Here is a 20,749-nt window from a genome sequence, read left to right as displayed (position 1 = left end):
ATACAACATGAACTTGATTTATTTTAATTTTTGACCCTCTCTCTCTCTATATATATGAATTTTAATAAAAGAAAAGGTGATTTTAACCTACAATGTCACGAACTGAAGACTACCACCACCACGGTGTTTTGATAGTAAAACAAACAGACTTAGTAATTAAATATAGTAGTAAGGTGTCAGCATTAGTTTGACACCGACTTCAAAATTATAAAATCTTTGTAAAATTATTATTTACTTTTTAGTTCGTTGTAGTAGTCGGTTTTTCTTTTTGTTAAAAAATAATTTATATATCAAATACATATCAAATTTCAGAGTTTAAAAATATCTACCAAAAAATAGTATTTTTTGTAGCAATTTCATATTAGGTGCAATAAATAAATTGTGTACTCAAAGGAAATAATATTTATGAATGCTGTCGTATTGACACGTTCAAGGTCTTCAGGAATATTATTGCGTAATACACACTCTCGCGAGTGAAACTCGAATGAAACAAAACTTGATTGTGCGAGTATTTTATTTGTATTTAAATATATTTTTACAATAAATTGTTACATGGCAAGATTTAAAAAATACTATCAGTTAAATAAAGGTACGAGAATTGTAAATAATAAAATAAGTTACCTATAAAGTAATATTTCATTAAAAAAATATTATAAAAAATAATACTAAAATTACAGTTATACTTATATATCTTAATTTTACGCTAATTTTTTTACATAAATTTACATTTTATTATCATAGCCAACTAAAATTATTATTTTACATTTAATAAAAATAGATTACTAAATATGAAAGTTTTAATTTAATGTAGTCAATTTAAATTTTAATACATAATATATTATTCAAATCAGTCATCGCTTCAAATTCTTAATCACTACGATATGTTCGATGTATTTCCTATATTTTTGATTATATTATAATTTATTCGGTGGAAAATCCAATGTTGTATACGTCGGTCTCGATCTTGGTATGGGAGGTCTTCGCACTCTAGGGTGTGTTTTACCTCCTTCAGCACTCACTCCTTCTCCCTCCTCAGGCAAAAATGGCGCACGAGGGTTCAAAACTAATGCTTTATACGATGAGTGAGAGTCTGCAATACTCCTTCCATCACCTTCGTCTCTTCTAGAAAGTTCCGAGAAAGGCGATACTGATCGCTTCTCAATACCACTTGGACCTGGTGTTTCTTCTTTGGGCTTCAACTCGTATACGTTTTCTTCTTTCCTCTTAGGTTCGTCTTTTTTGAATTTGTTCTTTCGTTCGATAATTTCAGCGGTCGTCAGATCCGAGTTTTGTATATCAGTTTCTAATGGCGCAGTGGTCAGCCACGGCCTGTTTTTGTTGCACCAACGCTCATCACTTTCACTGGTGTCACCTAAAAGGCCTAACTTTTCCAAATTTTGCAGTAGCAAATTCTCGCTAGAGCTCGCCGCTCGCATTTCAGTCTTGGAGTCCTCAGCTAGCAATAGCTCTGCTAGAGGTGGAGCGAGGCCCAAACCTATATTTCTTTCGTGGTAAACCTCAGATATAGTGGGTGTTAGTTCACCGCTCATATGCCTAACCTGAGCCATAGAATCCCGAGTGTTAGTTCCCATTTTGGGTCGCGGAGCCCTCTTAGATGTAGAAGGTTGGTTGACCTGATCAGTAGTATCATCATCTCGCCTCGAAGACGACGAGGCCAGATCGTAGAAGGCGTCGAGGTACCTCTGGTGCGGGTGTTCTGGACGTCTTCGCAACACAGTATCGTGACCCGAGCTCTCCCAGTCCTCGTCGTCAGTGGAGGGCGGGCGGCGCGTGTACAGCGTGCGTATCTTGGTCTGGTGCGCGAGCGCGAGCGATACATCGCGCGGGGGTGCAGGCGCGGCGGGGGCGGGGGTGGTGTGGGCGGCAGCAGGGGGCGCGGCGGGCGGGGAGGGTGTGAAGGCGGCATCGCTCTCACCCCTGTAACGCGGGGGAGGGGGTGCGGGCGCGGTGCGGCCGTCCGGCTCCCCTCGCCCCGCTTCACGAACGTACATGGTGAAGGCGCCACCGTGAGAGCCTAGTGGTAGGGGGGGTACTGTCGATACTGCTTCTTCTGTAGATAGAAATGCTTAAGGTTACTCTAGAATTATTTATTAGTGATAAAGTTTTTGTTATATTAAAAAGGAGAGGAACAACAACCATAATCATCAATGCTAAATTTGTACTTATAAATTTGTTTTTCTTAAAATATGCTTAAGTAAACATGTAAAGTAAATGTATAATATAGTTAAAACTAACGTCGATGTTGTCTCGGCGGTGGTTCGCCATCGGAATGCGGTTCCAAGTCTCCGTCGTCGATGGACGCCAGCGACTCTACACTGGAGCTCGACTCTAAGCTAAGGCTCCGAGGGGCTTCTTGTGTATCTGTAATATGAAATATTTTATCAATATTATTACTATTACTATTTATTTTAAGAAAATTAACAATATTTCATTTAAAGACTTCGAGTTTACTTAAAAATAAATTTAACGTGATTTAAATACCAATATATAGATAATACAAACTTTTCATTAAAATGCTCGCTACCTTTTACAACAAGAATAAAGTAAATCATAGGAAAAAGCACAATCACTAACAAAATTACTAGGAATTCCCAAAGTATCTCACCAAACAAAGCAAGTAGAGCTTGCAACACGAACTGTATGTGGCGTCGGTTGGCAGCTTTTCCTGTGCGGAGAGTCACTTCGTCCTGTCCCACTTCCGCTAAGTCGAAGCCTAATGAGGCTAATAGCTCATGGCAGCCGTTTACTCGCCATAATCTGTATTGAAATAGATAAAAAAAAAATATTAAGGTAATGTGTTAAGAAAATTTTTTAGATATCTGATTTTTAAGGTGATGGACATCTTTGACTAGTCCTAATGCTGCTAATATAATAAAGATTGTATATAATTTGGGTACAATATAATAATAGGTTTAAGCCTTATTTGGGTCGGTAGTATAAGGTAAAAATGTATTACCTGACATTAACAGCAACTTCAATGGTGTCACCCTCTGAGTTTTTAATAGAGAACTGTGATATAACTGCGCGGATGACTCCAATGATGTCGTCCGCGACGTCGCCGCCGTTAGAAATGAGCTTGGATAGCGCCAGTAGCGTTGTTGGGCTTAGTCCTGTTGTAATTGTTATAGAAATATTATTTAAAAGTTTGAAGCGTGCGACGACTGTACGACACTGAGAATAAAATATTTGATATTTAAATTTACCTCGCTCTTGTAACGAGGCATGGCGCAGTGTTGAGAATCCCCACTAAACACTGAAGAGAAACACTAAGCACTGAAGAATTTGACGGAAAGTGTAAACAGAAGTATCTTAATGAGAAAGTGTCTTCACTTAGGTGCCTATCACAATGTTGTTTACAGTATATGTAGGCAAAGTCCACATAATTACTTTTGGTTTTAAAATGATTAGTAAAATAGCGTTGATATCTTACCCAACAAGGCTTGCAGACTGGCGGAGCATTGTGTCAATCTTTCCTCAGGATCACTTTGTGGGAAGAAAACACTTGACGGTATACCGTTTGCGGCTGGCTCAAACCTGATAATTTTTTTTTTAAACAATCTTAATTAAAGCTATACGAATGATTAAAATATAATATTATTATATTTAAATTCATTTCTAAATCAAATACAAAAAAAAGTATGAAACTTAAAACGTTTTTTTGTACATAATACACTTTCGTCTTAAACTTTTATAGTTTGTAACCATATAGGATTTGAACCCACACTGTATCAATACCTATTTTTATTCGACCATGAGGTTAATGCCGTTAGCCCTATTGGCTTTTACAGCGACACCGGTTGGGTAGGGAAGAGGGTACTCTGTCCCTAAAGAAATGCAAGCACTATGTGGCTGCTGAGGAAGTCGACGATGGTAAGGGCACCCCCTGCGAGACTCAAATCTCGACTTGCTTCGTCGAGCGAACTGGGGTATAATTTACCTGAATCCAACACTCATAAGTAATTCTCGCCAGCCAGCGGCCGCGCCCGCCTTGTTCTCGATGCTCTTCTGCGTCGTGTACATAGCGTTCTTCTGTCCCCTCACTATACGTTGTAGGGACTTCTCCACTAAGTGTAGGCACACTCTTAAGGCGTCTCTGTTAAATTGTATGTTGACTTAATAAATTATAATAGAAAACAAATGTTTATGCTAGTATAGTTTACAGTAATATAACGGTGTAACTAAATTATATTGATGAATACAAAGATTTTATACGATTCCAGTATTTAATTTAAAAATTTTGTCTAAGCTTATTTGTACACACGATATTCGTAGATTTTAAATGTGTGTGTGTTTCTGTAACAGAAAAATAACTTTTTTATTTTTTTATATCTATACTTAAATTGTGAACTAGAAGAGTTTCTTTGAATAAACGCGCTAATATCAAGGACTACTCCTTCAAATTGGAAAATTTTTATAGTGTTACATCTTATTGATCGGTTAGCTGATGATATAACACAGATAACCTGGTTAAAATTAAATAAGGAGAGAATTTATAATTCAGCCGCCTACTAAACACTACTAATACTACCTGCAGGTGTCAGGCGCGGCGAGCAGGTCGCAGAGCGCTTGCCCCAGCAGCGCCACCTTGTTGCTGAGGCGCACGTTGGCGCCGAGCAGCGCGAGCCCGGCCCAGTGCGCGGGGTGCGCGAAGTGCTTAGTGTGACGCACTGTTTGCATCGCATCACCTAAAGCCCTGTAATGAATATAAATATTTAATAATATTTTTTTAGCGTCACACTTTATCCCGCTTTATTATATTATTTATATTAATTTCCAATATTTACATAAACTCTGTCTATGTGAGCGTTGTAGATCTCACACAAGTGCATAGAGTGCTTACAAAGGGTTAATTTAAAAAAAATCTATGTTAATGTAGCTAAATTAAACTATAGAAAATTACTATTTAAGATAAGAAAGATTTAATTTAACCATATCAGTCTGGAAGTTTTGACTAACTGCCTTAAATTCAATATATTCACATTTTTACTCTTCAATAAAAACACATATTGTAAGTCTAATAATAAATAAAAATCACACTCATATCATACGTACTTAGCAACCCTGCTGCCCTGCAGCAGCGCGGAGTACAGCGCCCTGTACAGTATCTTGGTGGCAGTGTCCTGCGGTGCGGGCCACAGCGTGACGAGAACGGCGTGCGCGCCGGCGGTGAGGAAAGCGCGGCATAGGCGTGACACGCCGTCTCCCGCCGCTGTCACGGCGCCCTCCTCCCCACTTTGTAGGGCTGCGCTTGATGGCGCGCACGAAAGCACCACCTAGATGATAGTTAGTGTTGTAATAGTAGTATTGTAATAATTGTATTTTTTTGTTGTACACTTTGCTGGAGGTAGTTTAAGGAAAGTTCGACATTTTGAATTGAATTGAATTCTTGATATATGGCGTTTCGAGCGTGCCAGTTGAGCACGATTCATTTCGCCAATGTCACGTTGTATGGAAAACAAAGTTCGAAATTTTAATAATTTTATTAAGTTTTATGTAGGTACTTATACAAGTATAGTACAATATAGTAAGAATTAATGTAAGTAAGTATACCAATCTAGCGGTTATCTTCAGGTTCATAATCTCGGATGCTGTCAGCATAAATTCAGACGCCGGCGGCAACTCCTCGTTACTGGGAGGTAGTTCTGCATCTATATTGTAAATTGAAAATTTTTAAATATACGCATAATTTAATGCTATGTCAATATATATTTTTTTGGTAACGTAAATAAATAATAGGTGTATATTTGAAGTAACAAAGAAATAAGCCATTCTAACAATTATTATATTACAAAACGGTCGATGAGTTGTGACCTCCATGAAGTTTTCTGAACTGTTTGCGCTTATTCACTCAGGAAGAAAATGACTAAAAGTAAAAACAATCCTAAACTGTGCGCAGCCATCTACAGCTAACTTCAGGGCGGCCACGGCTCGTACACGGTACTACACTTACGATCTTCTTCATTTTCAGTGGACGTGTCCGCAGTTCCGCTGCCCACGCTTGTATTAAGCAATCGCTTGGCTTGGGAGTCCACCTAAAAGAGAAAGATTAATTGTTAAATTACTTTTATTATAGAATATAGAAAATTGTAGTAAATAGAAAAATATTTTGTATGTCAAAATGTAAATACGAAAAATATATTTGTATTGTTTTTTTCGAACTACCCCGCAAGGGATAAAGCGTGAAGCTATGTATGTATGTTTTTTTTATGGAAAAGGATAAGGCAAACGAGAGTTCGGGTAACCTGATGGTAAGTGATCACCGCCAACCACGACCCCGTGCAACACCAAAGGAGCTACAGCTACCATTGTATAATTATTGTAAAAATGTTTGCATGAGAGGATTAATGGTGTAATTTAAGAATTTACAAAACCTAAGACAGTTCTTTAAATGATCATTATCAATATTCTGAAGAGTAATTATTAAAGTTTATTTTTAATACACAAATAATATTTGTATTTGCTTTTACTATAAATATTACATATTAGTATATTTTAAATAAAAAAATCTATATAAATATGAAGCAAAAGTCAAGTTTGTCAACTCACTACTTCTCCAGGGCTGAGTACTATTCCAGGAGTTTTCCAACAAATATGTGTGGCGAAGTGGACGCACTCCGCTTGTGGTAACTGCGCTAATACCGCTTCTTTAGATGCCTGATGATAAATAAATAAACAATTGTTATTTTACAATTCATTCAATGAGTATTGTTTTTAATTCATAACATTTATATGCCTTACTATATGAAACACAAATGTAAATAACAAAAATATAAATACATAAACATAATATTTACCTAATTGCAATTATGATCTTTTAACATAAAATTTATACAATTACAATAAATACTAAACGTTTTTATATAAAATAAGTAAATAACATAGCATTCGTAATGCGAGTATACCATAATTCAGTTCTAAGAGGTTTAAAGGTTAACATCATAAAACCTACATATACATTTTAAAAAAACAGGATATTCCATGAAATACCGGATAATCAAAACATAATATCAGCAACTTGGTAATCAATAGCTTCATAACGTTCAACATATTGCAACAACCACCTCGTTAGGTAAAAAAACATATATTACCTGGTAATCAATAAGCGGCGTCACCCTCAGCATGTCAGCCACAAGCTCGGCCTCCTTCAGCAGAGCATGTGCTGAGCCCCACCGCACCCCCGCGACCAGGCACCGCATGCCCTCCGCTGCACTTGCGCCTGTACCTGAGCTTGCACCTGCATTAGGGTTTGCACCTGTTTTGGAAAATAAGTGTATTACTTATTTATTTATTGATCCACAAAAGTTTGTTTGATCAGTACATACGCAAAAATATAAAGTATATAGAATTTCAATTATCTAACGAACATATGCTAATTAGGGAGAACATAAACTACTAAAGGTGAGTTAAAAAGAAAACAAAGTAAAAAAAGATTCTAATTGGTCGAATATGCATTAATAACAAAGCTTACAGTTCGGAAGAAAAAAAAATCTATGAGAAAATATTGGCGCTATAGTACAAGACAGTTATAGATTCAACTTCATCTCGAGGAAATGATTATGCTTATTTTTATTCTGTTTCATATTCACTATAGCTTATAGTAAAACAAACAGTTGACTCCGTCACTAAATCTGCAATGTTTTTTTGAAAGTGGTATAAAATGGAAAACGCATTATCATGCGTTTTCCATTTTCTATATATTTGAGACATCAACACTCTATTACCCTACTATGATCTCTATGTAAAGTACGATTTCCATACATACCATGCTCATGATGTTTCCTAGCATGTCGTTTTAGCGGCCTCAGCGTTGGCGCCACCAGGAGAGCATACCTCTCGCAGAGTGGTTCATCAGCACCGGCTCGCAGAGCACCCCACGGACACGCGTACAGCGCTCCCTCTACTACGAGCGCGAGCTCGCGGCGCCCGCCGCAGCCGCGACGTCCGTGTGGTGCTGGAACATTTTTATAGTGAATTAAAAATAGAAATATTGTTTATTCAATTAGGCTAGTATGCAATTTTGAAACTATTGTCATGTTATAAAAATATGCTAGTAGTATTGGTCCTACAAGAAGCTACCGTCGGCAACGAAGGCAGTTCTACTGAGAAAAGCCGACAAGAAGCTGAAGAATTGCCCTTTTAATAATTCATTTACAAATAAACGTAAGTTTTCCAAGTGAACATCTATAGCGTTAAACTTAATTTAACGTAGTATTATAATTAAACGATGGTTATTGTTATGGTAGACAGCATTATCATTATCGAGATATACTAAAGTCACATGGATTTACTAGAAGTGCCAAAATCACATGTGAAGACAAATTGAACTGAAGCTGATTTTTGAAATACACTTCGATATCTCCACAAATAAATAATGTTATAACTAAAACAATTGTTAATTATGACCAACTAACCATGATTATTGTTACAAGTAGCCGGCAGGAGATCCTCAAAGGGTGCGATGAGCATTTGGTATAGCGTGTTGAGACAGGGCGGGCCTTGCCAGGATGGCTGCTTCTTGCGGGGCCCGTGAATACTTGATCTGTGGGATTATTAAACTATTTAGCTTACGAAAATTAAATAAATAAAAAAAAAATCTTTTTTTGATCTTATAGCACCTTTTTTCTGATGGGTACCATCATTAGGTCTTGTATAATGTAAACACTAGAAATTAAGTTTGACCTTCATTAAATGACAGAGATATATGTGTCGGCTGATGATAATTTATTTCAATATTAAGAATAAATTCATAATTAGTTAATTAATTACAAAAGATGTTTTAAGGAGTAAAATTAGAATTAACATTTAAGAGTTAATAAAATGCTGTAATTATTGAATTGATGGTTCTGTATTTGTCAGCTTCCGGTGGCGCCACTTTGGGCGCGTCACCGTTGTCAATGTCATTGTTGATTTATAAAAGGCCGTGCGGGTGTTGTACGCCCAGTCGAGGCTCTGCCACGGCTCGGAGCACTACTCGTGCTCCACCGCTGGTTAACCTCGACTATTTTAATTATGAATGTTGTTAAGACCTATTCGTAATTATACTGGACTGGAGCAGTGAAAGGCGAGTGTTGATATATCGGAAAGGGATCCCTTAAGCCTACTCCTGGGGTCACAAGTCCCAGGCACTGCTCCAAGCCATCATTTAAAGAGTAAGATAATGTTGTTATTATTTTCCTTGTAATTTACTATGTTTCCAGTTATTATTTGGTTCATTTATTTGTTTTAGATTTACTTATTTGTTTAATTAAGTATTTCGAGTAAAACCAAAGGCCAGGACATGGTCGGAGGTTCTACTCGTTTATTTTTAATATCTATTACGCCTTTTTATTTCCGACATCAGAAGCGGGATAGATCCAGCAGGTCCATCCTTTCACATCTTCTCAACAAACAAACGTGCCAAGGCATTCGGAGACACTCTTGCTAATAGAAGAGATGAGAAACGCTGTCTAAGCAACATCAGGCTAGTATGTAAGTTAGTCATGAGTTACTTGTAAGTTTATTTACTAAATTCAACTACAACAATACTATGACTAAGATTGAGTAATATTTATATCGCTACACTCAATCCAGAGGAGGACGTACTTTTAAGGAACTGGCGTAATCACGCTGAACAAGTAAAAAAAAAAACAAAACATGTGTAGTGAATGGAGATTTACAGATGCGGTCAAGGCAGAGTTTGAATGTGTGAACAATGAACTGGCCTTTATCTAGTGAGTGTGCGTCTAGTGGGTGTGCAACTATTCCCGAATTAACCGGTCACATCTACTTTTAGGCCTCGAGAAGTTGGATCACGTAAAGCGCCCATACCTCACTGGCGTCCCATATGAGCGATGAATCGTCAGGGGTCTATAGTCTGCTTTGGGTATGAAGGGGCTGGACAAACTCAATTCAGTTGTAATAGACTGACAAATAAAGTGAGTGACCACGGACCATTTTTGAATTCAGATTCTGCTTTTGAAGCTAGTTCAGACAGATCAGAAGAAGCCTGGGCCTAAATGCAATTACTGTGGCAAAGTTGGGCGTGTGGAGTTTGAGTGTTTCAAAAGAATTGGTGATGATTCTAACATAGTCAACTTGGTGAATGAAAGTAATGAACTATTTTTTTTTTATGGAAAAAGGACAAGGCAACTCTTTTGATGCTGAAAGGAATGGGTAGCAGGAACGTTTCAGTCTTGTCTTTTCAACAAATTGAGACTGTGTGGTAATAGTGTGTTTGTCGAGATAGTATTTCGCATTATTGAAGACATTGAAACTCCTTGTGTCGTTTTTAATTGGTGCGGATATAGTTAAGGGAGAAGGGCTGAGTGTACTTTTAGCAAGCATGGTATCACTGTGGTAAAAAAATTTTGAGAAGCCATTTCGGGATATTGACGCTGACTTGATCGACTAAACGAAAATTAATGAATTTACGAATTGATGGCCGATGGTGTGGCCCGAGAGTGATCTTGTGGCTTCTTGATTCGCGAGCCCGGTAATTCTTGTGAAAGAGGAAACGGTGAGGATAGAATGTGCACCGATTGCTGCGAGCTTAATAAAAATACAGTTCCTATCAAATTTCCATTACCTATGGTTTCGGATCGGCTCTGTGAATTGTCAGACGCCGCATACTTATTATATGCCTCGATATGGCGCAGGGATTTTGTCTAATACCTATTGGTGGGACTTTCATTCCTAGAACTGGTCCAGCTGATTTCTTTGAATGTGCAGGAATGTCTTCTGGATTGACTAACGCCCCGGCGGAGTTTTGGCGGTGATTGTGACTGCTCTTCGACCGTTATGGGTAACATTTTCGTCTATATGGAAAACGTTTTCATGGAGTATGGAGCTTTTTCGGAAGGTTTGCAAATTCTGAACGGGCTTTTGGTAGCTTTATCCATACCTATATTATAAATTCGAAAGTAACTCTACACAATACTTGAGGGTCCCGGGATGAACATAGGATACTTTTTTTTTTCTCATATTTGTAATATTTTCGATATATACCAATATATTAAAATAATTAATTTGACAAGCAATTTATTCCGCCATGTTAATAACAATCGTCGCTACGCGTTGCTAAGCAACGGCTTGCAAAGTTTTAAGAAAACGTCACCCAAAGTGAGTTTGCTTAACGCGTACATGGCGCGCGCCGATATAGATTTGTATACATTAACAAAAATTAAATGATTTCTATAATTTGATATTCGTCCTTATGAAAATAAATATAATAGTCACTTTTAGCATTTCATCTTGATGGAAATTATAGTTTACTGTATAACATTCTAATAAATAATTAAGGAGATGTCACTGATTCGAAATGACCTAGCCTACGAGTGGTATAGTATGATCGACGCGAACGGGCAGATGACTTTGATGATTTTGTAAATTTTTATATATTTTCGAATTACTATTTTTTATGTAATTATTTGCTGCTTATAATTAATTTATCTCAGTTCGGTTATCTATACCGATGTTATACACTTAAAATATCGTAATTTTAATCATTTGGGATTTTATTTAATATTATTCGCAAAAATTAATAATTATTTAATATAGAAAAATGTTTAGTACGCGCGCACGGCAAACTTTAGGTACTTTTTCTAATATTAAGAATTTCCTTTAGTTACTTCTTTTGTTTGTTCATTTCGGTTACTCAGATATTTTTTTCTAATAATAAATCTCCACTTATTATTATTTTTTTAACTTATTTTAATTATTTAGACTTATATTTTCGCGGGCGTAGCCGCGTCCGGGCCCCCCGACGCCCGGGTTCAAGAGGGGTTGAGCCGCTTGAGGGGTTGCCTGTGCCAGCCAATGTCGGGCGGTAGCGTCGGTTCTGTAACCCAGCGGGTCGTTTTGGACGATTTATTTGAAGCTTAATTTATTTGAAGCCTTTTTAAAGCGTATGATGCTGCTTTACAGCCTGACCGGGAAGGAATGCTAGGTTTGAATCGACTCCTGATTGTGGGAAGTGCTGGACTTGATGTGATGCGGCGCCTAGCTTAGGCACCAGTGCTAGCGGTTTTTTGGGAGGATTGGCCGATCGAGCTGCATGCGGATGCAAGTAACACGGGACTTGGAGCTGTCCTTATTCGGGGACATGAAGGTGGTGCTTATTTTTAAAATAATTTAATTTCAAAAATTTAATATCGACAAGGAAACCTATTTCATTTGATACAATTTACATGGATGCTACAGGACGTTTCGCAGGGAAAGGTGTCTAACATTAATGTGTGGTCATGCTGATCGATGCATACGCGAAATATATGACTTTGGCATATGACAACTGATGCGACGGCGAGCGCAATGCTTCGTACGCTAGAACGTGGTTTTGTCGTTTGGGTTACTAAAGACAAATTATAAGTGATCAGGATGCGGCCTATGGAGTTGAGCTTGGGAAGTTATGTAAAAATTATGGCATTCATCAGCATTCCAGTGGTTAGGAATGGACTGGCGATTATCCGGAATTATGTCATAAGGCTTGGAAAAGGGGATTAGGTGCGCTTTCGTTGGCAATTGACTGTTCTAGGCATAGAACTGCAAATGTTGGTCCTGAAGGGGATCTGGCTGATTCACTGAGTCGGACAGACAGGGATGATTGTATTGGAAGGAGGATTGGTACTGGAAGTGCTGAGAATAAATTACTTCTAAAATACTTCTCCTCCGTCGAACCCAACGTGGAAGGATTCCAAAATAGACGAAATAGTTTTGTTCAGAGCGGGACCTAGTACTCAAATTGGATTAGAACTTAGGTGCCCTGATGCATATGAAATGTCTGGAGGAGGAGAACTGACGGAGGTTTCTCATGAACAACTGCGATTGGCGCCCAAACCAGGTGAGAGAGTGATGGTGCAGGATTCCGTGTCGGCATCGGGAGAGATGACAGATGAAGGACCCACCTGAACCTACTTATCAAACTTCAACATAAAATGTTAATCATTCTATCAATACAAATGACTTTTTGTTTATAAGTTTTTGCTCATAAGAAAGTTGTTTGACTATGTTCATTATTATTGTTATTTTTGTTTTATAAAAAATAAATTTAAAAAAAAAGGTTGAGTTTTAATAATTTTGTTGAGGACAGGGGCCTCCAAAATTTGTGTGTGTGAACAATTTTGTTGAGGACAGGGGCCTCCAAAATTTGTGTGTGTGAACAATTTTGTTGAGGACAGGGGCCTCCAAAATTTGTGTGTGTGAACAATTTTGTTGAGGACAGGGGCCTCCAAAATTTGTGTGTGTTTGTGACGAATTTTGTTGAGGACAGGGGCCTCCAAAATTTGTTTATTATATTTATTTAATATTTTATTTTAACTGCAACGTTGACAGCGTTTAAGTGGTAGTAATTTTGTAGAGGACAGGGGCCTCCAAAGTTTACTTGCTACTTGAAGGTTTTCAATATTTATTAATTTATTATGATAAAGGTCAGGGGCGACCTTATTGCAGAATGGCCGTGTCGGCTGATGATAATTTATTTCAATATTAAGAATAAATTCATAATTAGTTAATTAATTACAAAAGATGTTTTAAGGAGTAAAATTAGAATTAACATTTAAGAGTTAATAAAATGCTGTAATTATTGAATTGATGGTTCTGTATTTGTCAGCTTCCGGTGGCGCCACTTTGGGCGCGTCACCGTTGTCAATGTCATTGTTGATTTATAAAAGGCCGTGCGGGTGTTGTACGCCCAGTCGAGGCTCTGCCACGGCTCGGAGCACTACTCGTGCTCCACCGCTGGTTAACCTCGACTATTTTAATTATGAATGTTGTTAAGACCTATTCGTAATTATACTGGACTGGAGCAGTGAAAGGCGAGTGTTGATATATCGGAAAGGGATCCCTTAAGCCTACTCCTGGGGTCACAAGTCCCAGGCACTGCTCCAAGCCATCATTTAAAGAGTAAGATAAGGTTGTTATTATTTTCCTTGTAATTTACTATGTTTCCAGTTATTATTTGGTTCATTTATTTGTTTTAGATTTACTTATTTGTTTAATTAAGTATTTCGAGTAAAACCAAAGGCCAGGACATGGTCGGAGGTTCTACTCGTTTATTTTTAATATCTATTACGCCTTTTTATTTCCGACATATGTATCTAGTATATTAAAACATTTTTATGATTTATGGATCACAGTTATATATACTTCTTACCTAGTAGAACCTTGCAAGCTGGCAACAGAACCAGCGACTGATCCTCCTACTGAGCCCACACTGAATAACGAACTTAAGGAGTAGTTCGATGAGTTCAAAAGATGGTTCCTAGTCACCTACAATAAGATAATTGTTTTTTAGTTTCAAGCTTATCCCGCATACAGCAGGGTATAATAAGAGGAACCCTAGTGTTATGACACTCCGTTTCTCACTTTTCGCATAATTTTTCAGGCTATTGCGTCTTGGGTGGTGGAACTCAACGCTGTGCTTCGTATTGTTACAAAAGCGAGAAAAAGAAATGGTTTATTCTACCGATTAGGAATCGAAGCTACAATCACAGCGGCTACAGACAGACACGTTGCTGCTGCGTCGCGGCTACCTCTTCGGATCTAATTACGATAAGAATCCTTTTATTAAAAAATATATATTTCGTACCATCCTAGCGAGTCCAGTGCTGGGTCGATCTTCAGGATCCCATTGATCTTCTTCACTTCTTCGTTCAGCGGTTTTCAGCCAAGCAGACCATTCTTTGATACATCGCTCTAATTTACCTGCACCTAGAAAATATTAATAATTATAATAAAAATTGTTTTTGAGGTGCAGTAGGGCAACGTTTGACAATACTATGATAGTGGGTTAAGTCTTTCTTATTCCCACTAATGTCTCAAAAATTTGCGGGTGCGGAGTGTGCATCGTTCTACTTTACCTGCTATGTGTGAAAAAGCGTAAATCTTTTTTTTCAAATCAATTAAAAAAGGTTGTGATTACAAACAAATTAATCAATTGGCACAGAAAAAGTCCTGACAGGTATTTTTAAAAAATTTTCTGCTTTAGCTTACTTAGAGTCAATTTATTTTTAATATTTATAAAACTAATAGGAGAATCCACAATAAAAAAAATATTAACAAACATTAGAGGATGTACTATGTTATGGTACCTGAACCAAGTATTTTTGTATCTGTTCCAATATACAATTTAGTAGCAACATCTATTACTACTTACTAGTAATTGTTTGGAGATCATCTGGACTAATGTCGGGGAGACTGTTATCGCCATCTTCCGCTTGGTCCAGGAGGCACGACTGGTGAAAACGTAGAATGCCTGTTGAAAAAAATACATATTCTATAAATAGCTTCCACTCACGTATTGTTGTTAAAGGTTAGATTAAATATTTTTCTCTCTTTTCTAGTTGTTTGTTTACCTTTTTTAGTTTTTTGTGTCGGGGATTTTTAATTAGCAATTATTAAAATATTATAGGCTTTTATTGTTATTGTTTTTCTCTTCTGCTACAGTCCGTAAGTCACACATAATTGAAATAGCTCAGTTGGTTATAAGCGCTTTGGAAAATCTAAGAGGGTTCGACAGATTATGATTTTTTAATAATAAATGTATAGTTTTAGATTTTTCTTACTAACCTTTATGGGGTTGTAATAACCAAGCATACAGTTTTCCAGCAGCGATACTATAATAAAGTACTGGCGACTTCTGTTTGTTCACGACTTCTAGCACGTGGTCGAGGGTAGACGGACTCCATCCGTCTGAGCGTTCTTTACCTGTGTCTTCTACTATGTTTCTGATGAAAATGTACAAAACATTAGTGTAAATAAAATATCCAAATGAATTTGTATAAATTTTTAAGCTTTATTTATTATTTTTGATTTATACATACGATTTTTTAGAACAAAGTCGATTATTGTGAAAAATCTGAAGTTGGAATTGTGAAAATATCTCTAATAAGTGTAAGTTTTATTAGTTTTAATAGTTTAAAGTGTAGTTTAAACGTATTTCGCTTCTCTAGATTTTCTTTAGGATCTCGAACACGATACTTATGAATAAATATACCTTTGTGCAGTATGAAGTTCCAAATTAGCTTGGTTTAGAGCGCTAGCGGGCTTGTCGGGTGCGGCGTCGAGCGCGCGGCTGCGAGCGCGCTCGGCTACTACTAGCGCTTCGTGGTTACGTCCCAATTCTGTTGGGAACGAATGTTTTTATATACTAATTCATTTTTTTAGCTTTATGGTAGGCAGGGGGAACCTAGTGTAAAGACACTGTTTCCCATTTTTGGGACATTAACCAAAAAGAATAACCATAATTTTTAAAAATTTATATATCAATATAGAAACAAACATTTTTTTATATTTTTAAAGTGTTATTCCACTTCGGACGGTTTACAAAGAGGCGCGGGTTTAAATCCCGCTACCGTAAAATTTTTATATGTTTTCTAAAAAGTATTTTAACAAACAAACATACCAACAAGAACCCTTTGCAAGGCATGTTGAGTGGACTTGTAAAGGGCAGATGTTTTTCTATCTTTATGTTTGTCGTGACCCGACTCTAACACAGTGAGTGCGGCGTGCAACTGTTCTCTCGCTTCTTCTAGTTCACCAGACGCCCAGAGTGCGAAACCAAGCCTGTGGCGGACTCGGGCCTGTAAAGTTGTTATTTATTATATAATTATTATATATAATGCATTTTTGGTCAGGTAGACGTAATTAGATGTTTTACATATTTATTGGTTTTATGTAAAATTATTTTTAAGATTTTTTTCAGCTTCACTCACATTCTCCGTCGTCTACTTTTCGCTAAATTCTAAAGACATTACGGGTTGAATGGCGGACTCAACGCTGCGCTTTCTCTCGACACCAAAGCGGAGAAATAAAAAATATAAAATATTTCCTCGAGTGGGGATCGTGTCCGTGCGCCACGACTGCCTTAAATACGTTTACATTTAAATAAGTTAAGATGACATAAATATGAGGGTCAGGTACTAAAACTTTGATAAAAAATATTAAAGCAAGTAAAAAAAGGTAAGTAAGCTTCAAACTTATATTATTTCTCTTGCGTATAGTTTTTTAAAGCAGTATTAGCATTCAGTATCATATTGTTATTATCTAACTTTACATTTAAGAAATAATTATGGACACAAACAAAAAAAATCATAATATGCTTTCTAATTTTAAAAAATACCTCTTCATCAATATCAGCCAGCCCTTCAGTAGCGGCCAGCGCCTGTCGCAAGTACGACACGGCGCTGCCGCAAGCGCCCATGGCGAGGTGCGCCCGCCCGAGGTCCGCGAGAGCGTTGGCACGGCCTCGTGTGTCACCTAGTAGAAATATTTTTTTAGCTTCACGCTTTATGCCATATATATATTTTAAGACATTCTGTTCTTAGTTTTCTGTTCGATTTCGAGACATTATGTCTAATCGAATCTCTCTACAGAAAGAGTCTGGGAGTCTTTGTCCTTTGGCAAATTGCGAATGGTACTAAATAAATTAATTAATGTATTTTATTGACATATTAATAATCTATATTAACTATTGTGTAGTTGTTTTGTCTTTAAAGTATTAAATAGTAAAACACTCCGTCGACTGATACATACCAGAGGCAGTGGCGTGTCGCAGGCGGGACTCGTGCCAGCGCGCAGCCTCCGCATGCGCGCCCAGCGCCGCGTGCGCCGCGCCCAGACCGCCGCACGCACGCGCCTGCTTACAAATGTAGAGATTATATACCCGACCTACAGGTAATTGTGAGCAAGTATATCAGGATAAAAACGAAATAATTTCTTCAAATTAAAGGTATAACTAAAAATCTTAGAAACGAATGTATATAAAATTAAGCCGCAGCTTAAGCCTCACCAACTGCAACTCAATCCCTAATAACACTTAACCCTACCACTATCTTATACCACACCTGAAGATGAGTAAGCCCCAGTCTGTGCGCCAGCTCGAGCTCGGCGCGGTGGTGTCGCACGGCGGCGGCGTGGTCGCCGAGCGCGTGGTGCGCGACGCCGAGTGAGTGGCACGCTTCGGACTCCATTATTTGATTGTTTAGTTCTCTGTTTGTGGGGATTGATTGTGATATTAAATAAGCGAAGTAAGGGAAGCTATTTATTTATACAAAAGTATTATATATAACTTTTTTATTTGTTCGCTCTGGTAAGCGCGGCGTTAAGATCATCACTCAGTCTTTTATATTTCAAAAAGTTTTTAAGCTTTACGCTGTATCCTGCACACAGCAGAGTAGGCAGAGGGAACGTAGTGTTAAGACACTCCGTTCCCCACTTTCCGAAAGACACACTCACTTAGTAATAGTCTTCTGGTGTTCCAAACAAGACACGGCCTGCTCCAAGTTGTTGAGTGCTATATGCAGCGCGCCCAGCTCTCCGTACGCTTGCGCCTTCGCCTCGGGCACGCCCAGTTCGTGCGACACCACGAGACGCTTCTCCAAGCAGACTAATGCTTGTTGGAGGTTGCCTACCGATCTGGAAATTATATGTTTTGTAATGAGAAATGGTCGCTCCACGTACTCGTAATTATATAAACTTAAAAAAAATCCTTACTTATGACTCAATCCAAGTCCTCTATAAGCTCTCTCCTGTTCTCTAGCATTGTCCAATTTCAGAGCAGCCGCCAAGTGTTGTTCGTGATACTTGGCGGCTTCGTCCGGATCGCCAAGTGCGTCGTAACAGTCGCCAAGTGAGCCAAGCGCTCTCGCCTTGTCTAGTTGGCATGTCGGTGTGTTTACACGTTCTAGTATTGCTAGTTGCTGGAGAAAAAGGTATTTTTAGTTTAATGTTTGTACTATTATTGGGTAGATATTTTTTATTAAGTTGTTATATATACAGCCAGACAGGCACCGCAGCTTGATGGAATGAATTATTTTTATTTTCGTGCTGTGTTACGATTAACTGCGGCGTTAAGTTCCGTTACTTGACACAATATGTTTTAAGTTTAAACAGAAAACAGTTTGTCTTGACATTAGACACGTTCTCTCTGTCTACTCAAGTATTCACTACAAAAGAATGTATAGTATGAGTATGAAAAAGAAATGTAAATAGTTTTATTTATTTTCTATTTTATAATATATTTAATATTAACCTGTTCTAAATATCCAATAGCATCCTCATAATGTCCCATATTGAGTTTAGCGATTCCTAAGTTACCATACGCTTGAGCTTCGAGCGCGCAGTCTTGTAACTCTTGAGCTCGTTCCAATTGTTCCTAAGATATAAAAATGTTTTAAGTCAATTTATGTTTTGTTTAATTTAATAATTTTATTAGACATTATGGAAGTAATCAAAAGAGAGATATTAGGTATTACATTCTTTAACAATTTCAAGCAATAAAAAAAATCTAAAACAAATATAAAACTAAAGTTACGATACAGATTAATTAAACAAATAATTTAATAACCCTTCAAGCAGTCGGGAAAAACCAAAATAACCCAGATAAAATCAACAAAACCAACCCTATAACATCTAGCAGCATGTGAATAATGACCCAAGGCCATGTGGACGGCGCCCAAGTGGGAATGCGCCCGAGCTTCTCCTGCCGCGTCACCGGCTTCTTGTCGAAGAGTTAGTTCCTGAGAAATGGACAAACTTAAAAAATATGGTATGTGGCGATAGAAAGTGACTTAGCCCAAATTTATTTTGATCTTTCAATTTCGCCTAAAATTCACAATAAATAAAAAAAATTACAAAAAATAAAATAAAAGAACAAAATCAAATAACTTATTTTATTATATTTTATAAATTATTATTAATATAGATTTCCACTACATAGTTTTATAGCTACCTGAGTATGATGTCCCAATGCGGCATCTAACCTCCTCTGGAGCCTCCTCGCGAGTCCCAGAGCACCACAAGCTGCTGCCTCTAATGACCGATCTCGTGCCTTTAATGATGTTAATTAAATTGCATTAGTTTCTATTCATTTTTATTTATTGTAGATTAAAAATTTCTACACAGCAAATTATTATTATTACATTAAATGTGTTTCAAAAGAAGTCTCCATGAAAGGAAGAAATTTGTGATATAATTTTCCGTTTACGACTCATTTCTAATCAGTAGGGAGAGGATGGAAAATTTAGAAAAAAATATCATATATACTGAAAATAATAAAGAAATTTAAAAATTATATTTTACCTGTCTTGCAAAACCGAGCTGCCGTTGAAACATTTTAACCGCCTCTTCCACGTCCCCCATTTTGATCAGAACATCACCTATATTGCCTAACGCTCTGAATTTTCCTTGTAAATGTTGTGTCATATGAGCTATTGCTAGGAAATATTTTTGGCACTCTAAAGCCGTTTCCAGGTTGCCTAACGCCATATGTGCAAGACCTAAGTTGCAATATGCTCGACCCATGTTCATTTTGTCTTGTAAATCCTTTGCTAAGGAAAGATCTTGGTCGTAATATCTGAAAAAATAAAACAATGGTTTGGTAAATTAGAATGATGATTATTCTTTTATTTTAATTTTAGGACGTGATCTCAATTTAATTTGAGAAACTTATTTAAATTGAGAATAATTAAATGGTAAAAATAAGATACTCAGAAGCAATCTCGGTTTGATATATTTTTAAAAGGCAACAACAAAATATAATTGCCTTTAACATTGTAAATTTAAACTACATGTATTTTATTATACTAGGCATCCGCTCGCGGCTTCGCTCACTTAAACTTATTTTTATATTTTAGCCAAGTTTTTTTATCGCTTTTTAAATATCCTATGTCCTCTTTGATACCTATAAGGATCTGTGTACAGAGTATCATGGTAATAGGTTAAGTAGTTTTGGTGTTAAAGCGTACATTCACATTTA

At 37.2% G+C, this 20,749-nt stretch overlaps 1 protein-coding gene across 2 annotated transcripts in view; it reads right to left on the bottom strand.

Moving 5' to 3' along the window:
- Window positions 1–496: 496 nt before the first annotated feature.
- LOC146540449 (uncharacterized) overlaps window positions 497–20,749 on the bottom strand; it is a 76,001-nt gene continuing 55,748 nt past the window's right edge. For both annotated transcript variants that reach the window (XM_085199226.1, XM_085199218.1), the window contains 29 exons: window positions 20,074–20,347; window positions 19,724–19,822; window positions 19,395–19,511; window positions 19,025–19,147; window positions 18,487–18,692; window positions 18,229–18,408; window positions 17,838–17,982; window positions 17,527–17,629; window positions 17,114–17,250; window positions 16,397–16,574; window positions 15,989–16,115; window positions 15,562–15,719; window positions 15,149–15,247; window positions 14,582–14,703; window positions 14,147–14,262; window positions 8,433–8,560; window positions 7,784–7,972; window positions 7,110–7,273; window positions 6,568–6,675; window positions 5,972–6,053; window positions 5,572–5,669; window positions 5,074–5,294; window positions 4,550–4,714; window positions 3,959–4,114; window positions 3,452–3,555; window positions 2,978–3,131; window positions 2,627–2,778; window positions 2,257–2,382; window positions 497–2,071 (listed from right to left, as the gene is read on the bottom strand). In XM_085199226.1, coding sequence (XP_085055352.1) covers window positions 915–2,071; window positions 2,257–2,382; window positions 2,627–2,778; window positions 2,978–3,131; window positions 3,452–3,555; window positions 3,959–4,114; window positions 4,550–4,714; window positions 5,074–5,294; window positions 5,572–5,669; window positions 5,972–6,053; window positions 6,568–6,675; window positions 7,110–7,273; window positions 7,784–7,972; window positions 8,433–8,560; window positions 14,147–14,262; window positions 14,582–14,703; window positions 15,149–15,247; window positions 15,562–15,719; window positions 15,989–16,115; window positions 16,397–16,574; window positions 17,114–17,250; window positions 17,527–17,629; window positions 17,838–17,982; window positions 18,229–18,408; window positions 18,487–18,692; window positions 19,025–19,147; window positions 19,395–19,511; window positions 19,724–19,822; window positions 20,074–20,347 — 5,188 coding nt within the window. In that variant the 3' untranslated portion in view covers window positions 497–914. The remainder of the gene's footprint in view (window positions 2,072–2,256; window positions 2,383–2,626; window positions 2,779–2,977; window positions 3,132–3,451; window positions 3,556–3,958; window positions 4,115–4,549; window positions 4,715–5,073; window positions 5,295–5,571; window positions 5,670–5,971; window positions 6,054–6,567; window positions 6,676–7,109; window positions 7,274–7,783; window positions 7,973–8,432; window positions 8,561–14,146; window positions 14,263–14,581; window positions 14,704–15,148; window positions 15,248–15,561; window positions 15,720–15,988; window positions 16,116–16,396; window positions 16,575–17,113; window positions 17,251–17,526; window positions 17,630–17,837; window positions 17,983–18,228; window positions 18,409–18,486; window positions 18,693–19,024; window positions 19,148–19,394; window positions 19,512–19,723; window positions 19,823–20,073; window positions 20,348–20,749) is intronic.

This window comes from Heliconius melpomene, chromosome 2 (assembly GCF_056956725.1).
Source record: "Heliconius melpomene rosina isolate 202511_hmr_F chromosome 2, ASM5695672v1, whole genome shotgun sequence".
NCBI lineage: Eukaryota > Metazoa > Arthropoda > Insecta > Lepidoptera > Nymphalidae > Heliconius > Heliconius melpomene.
This window is presented reverse-complemented; position numbering and strand designations above follow the sequence as displayed.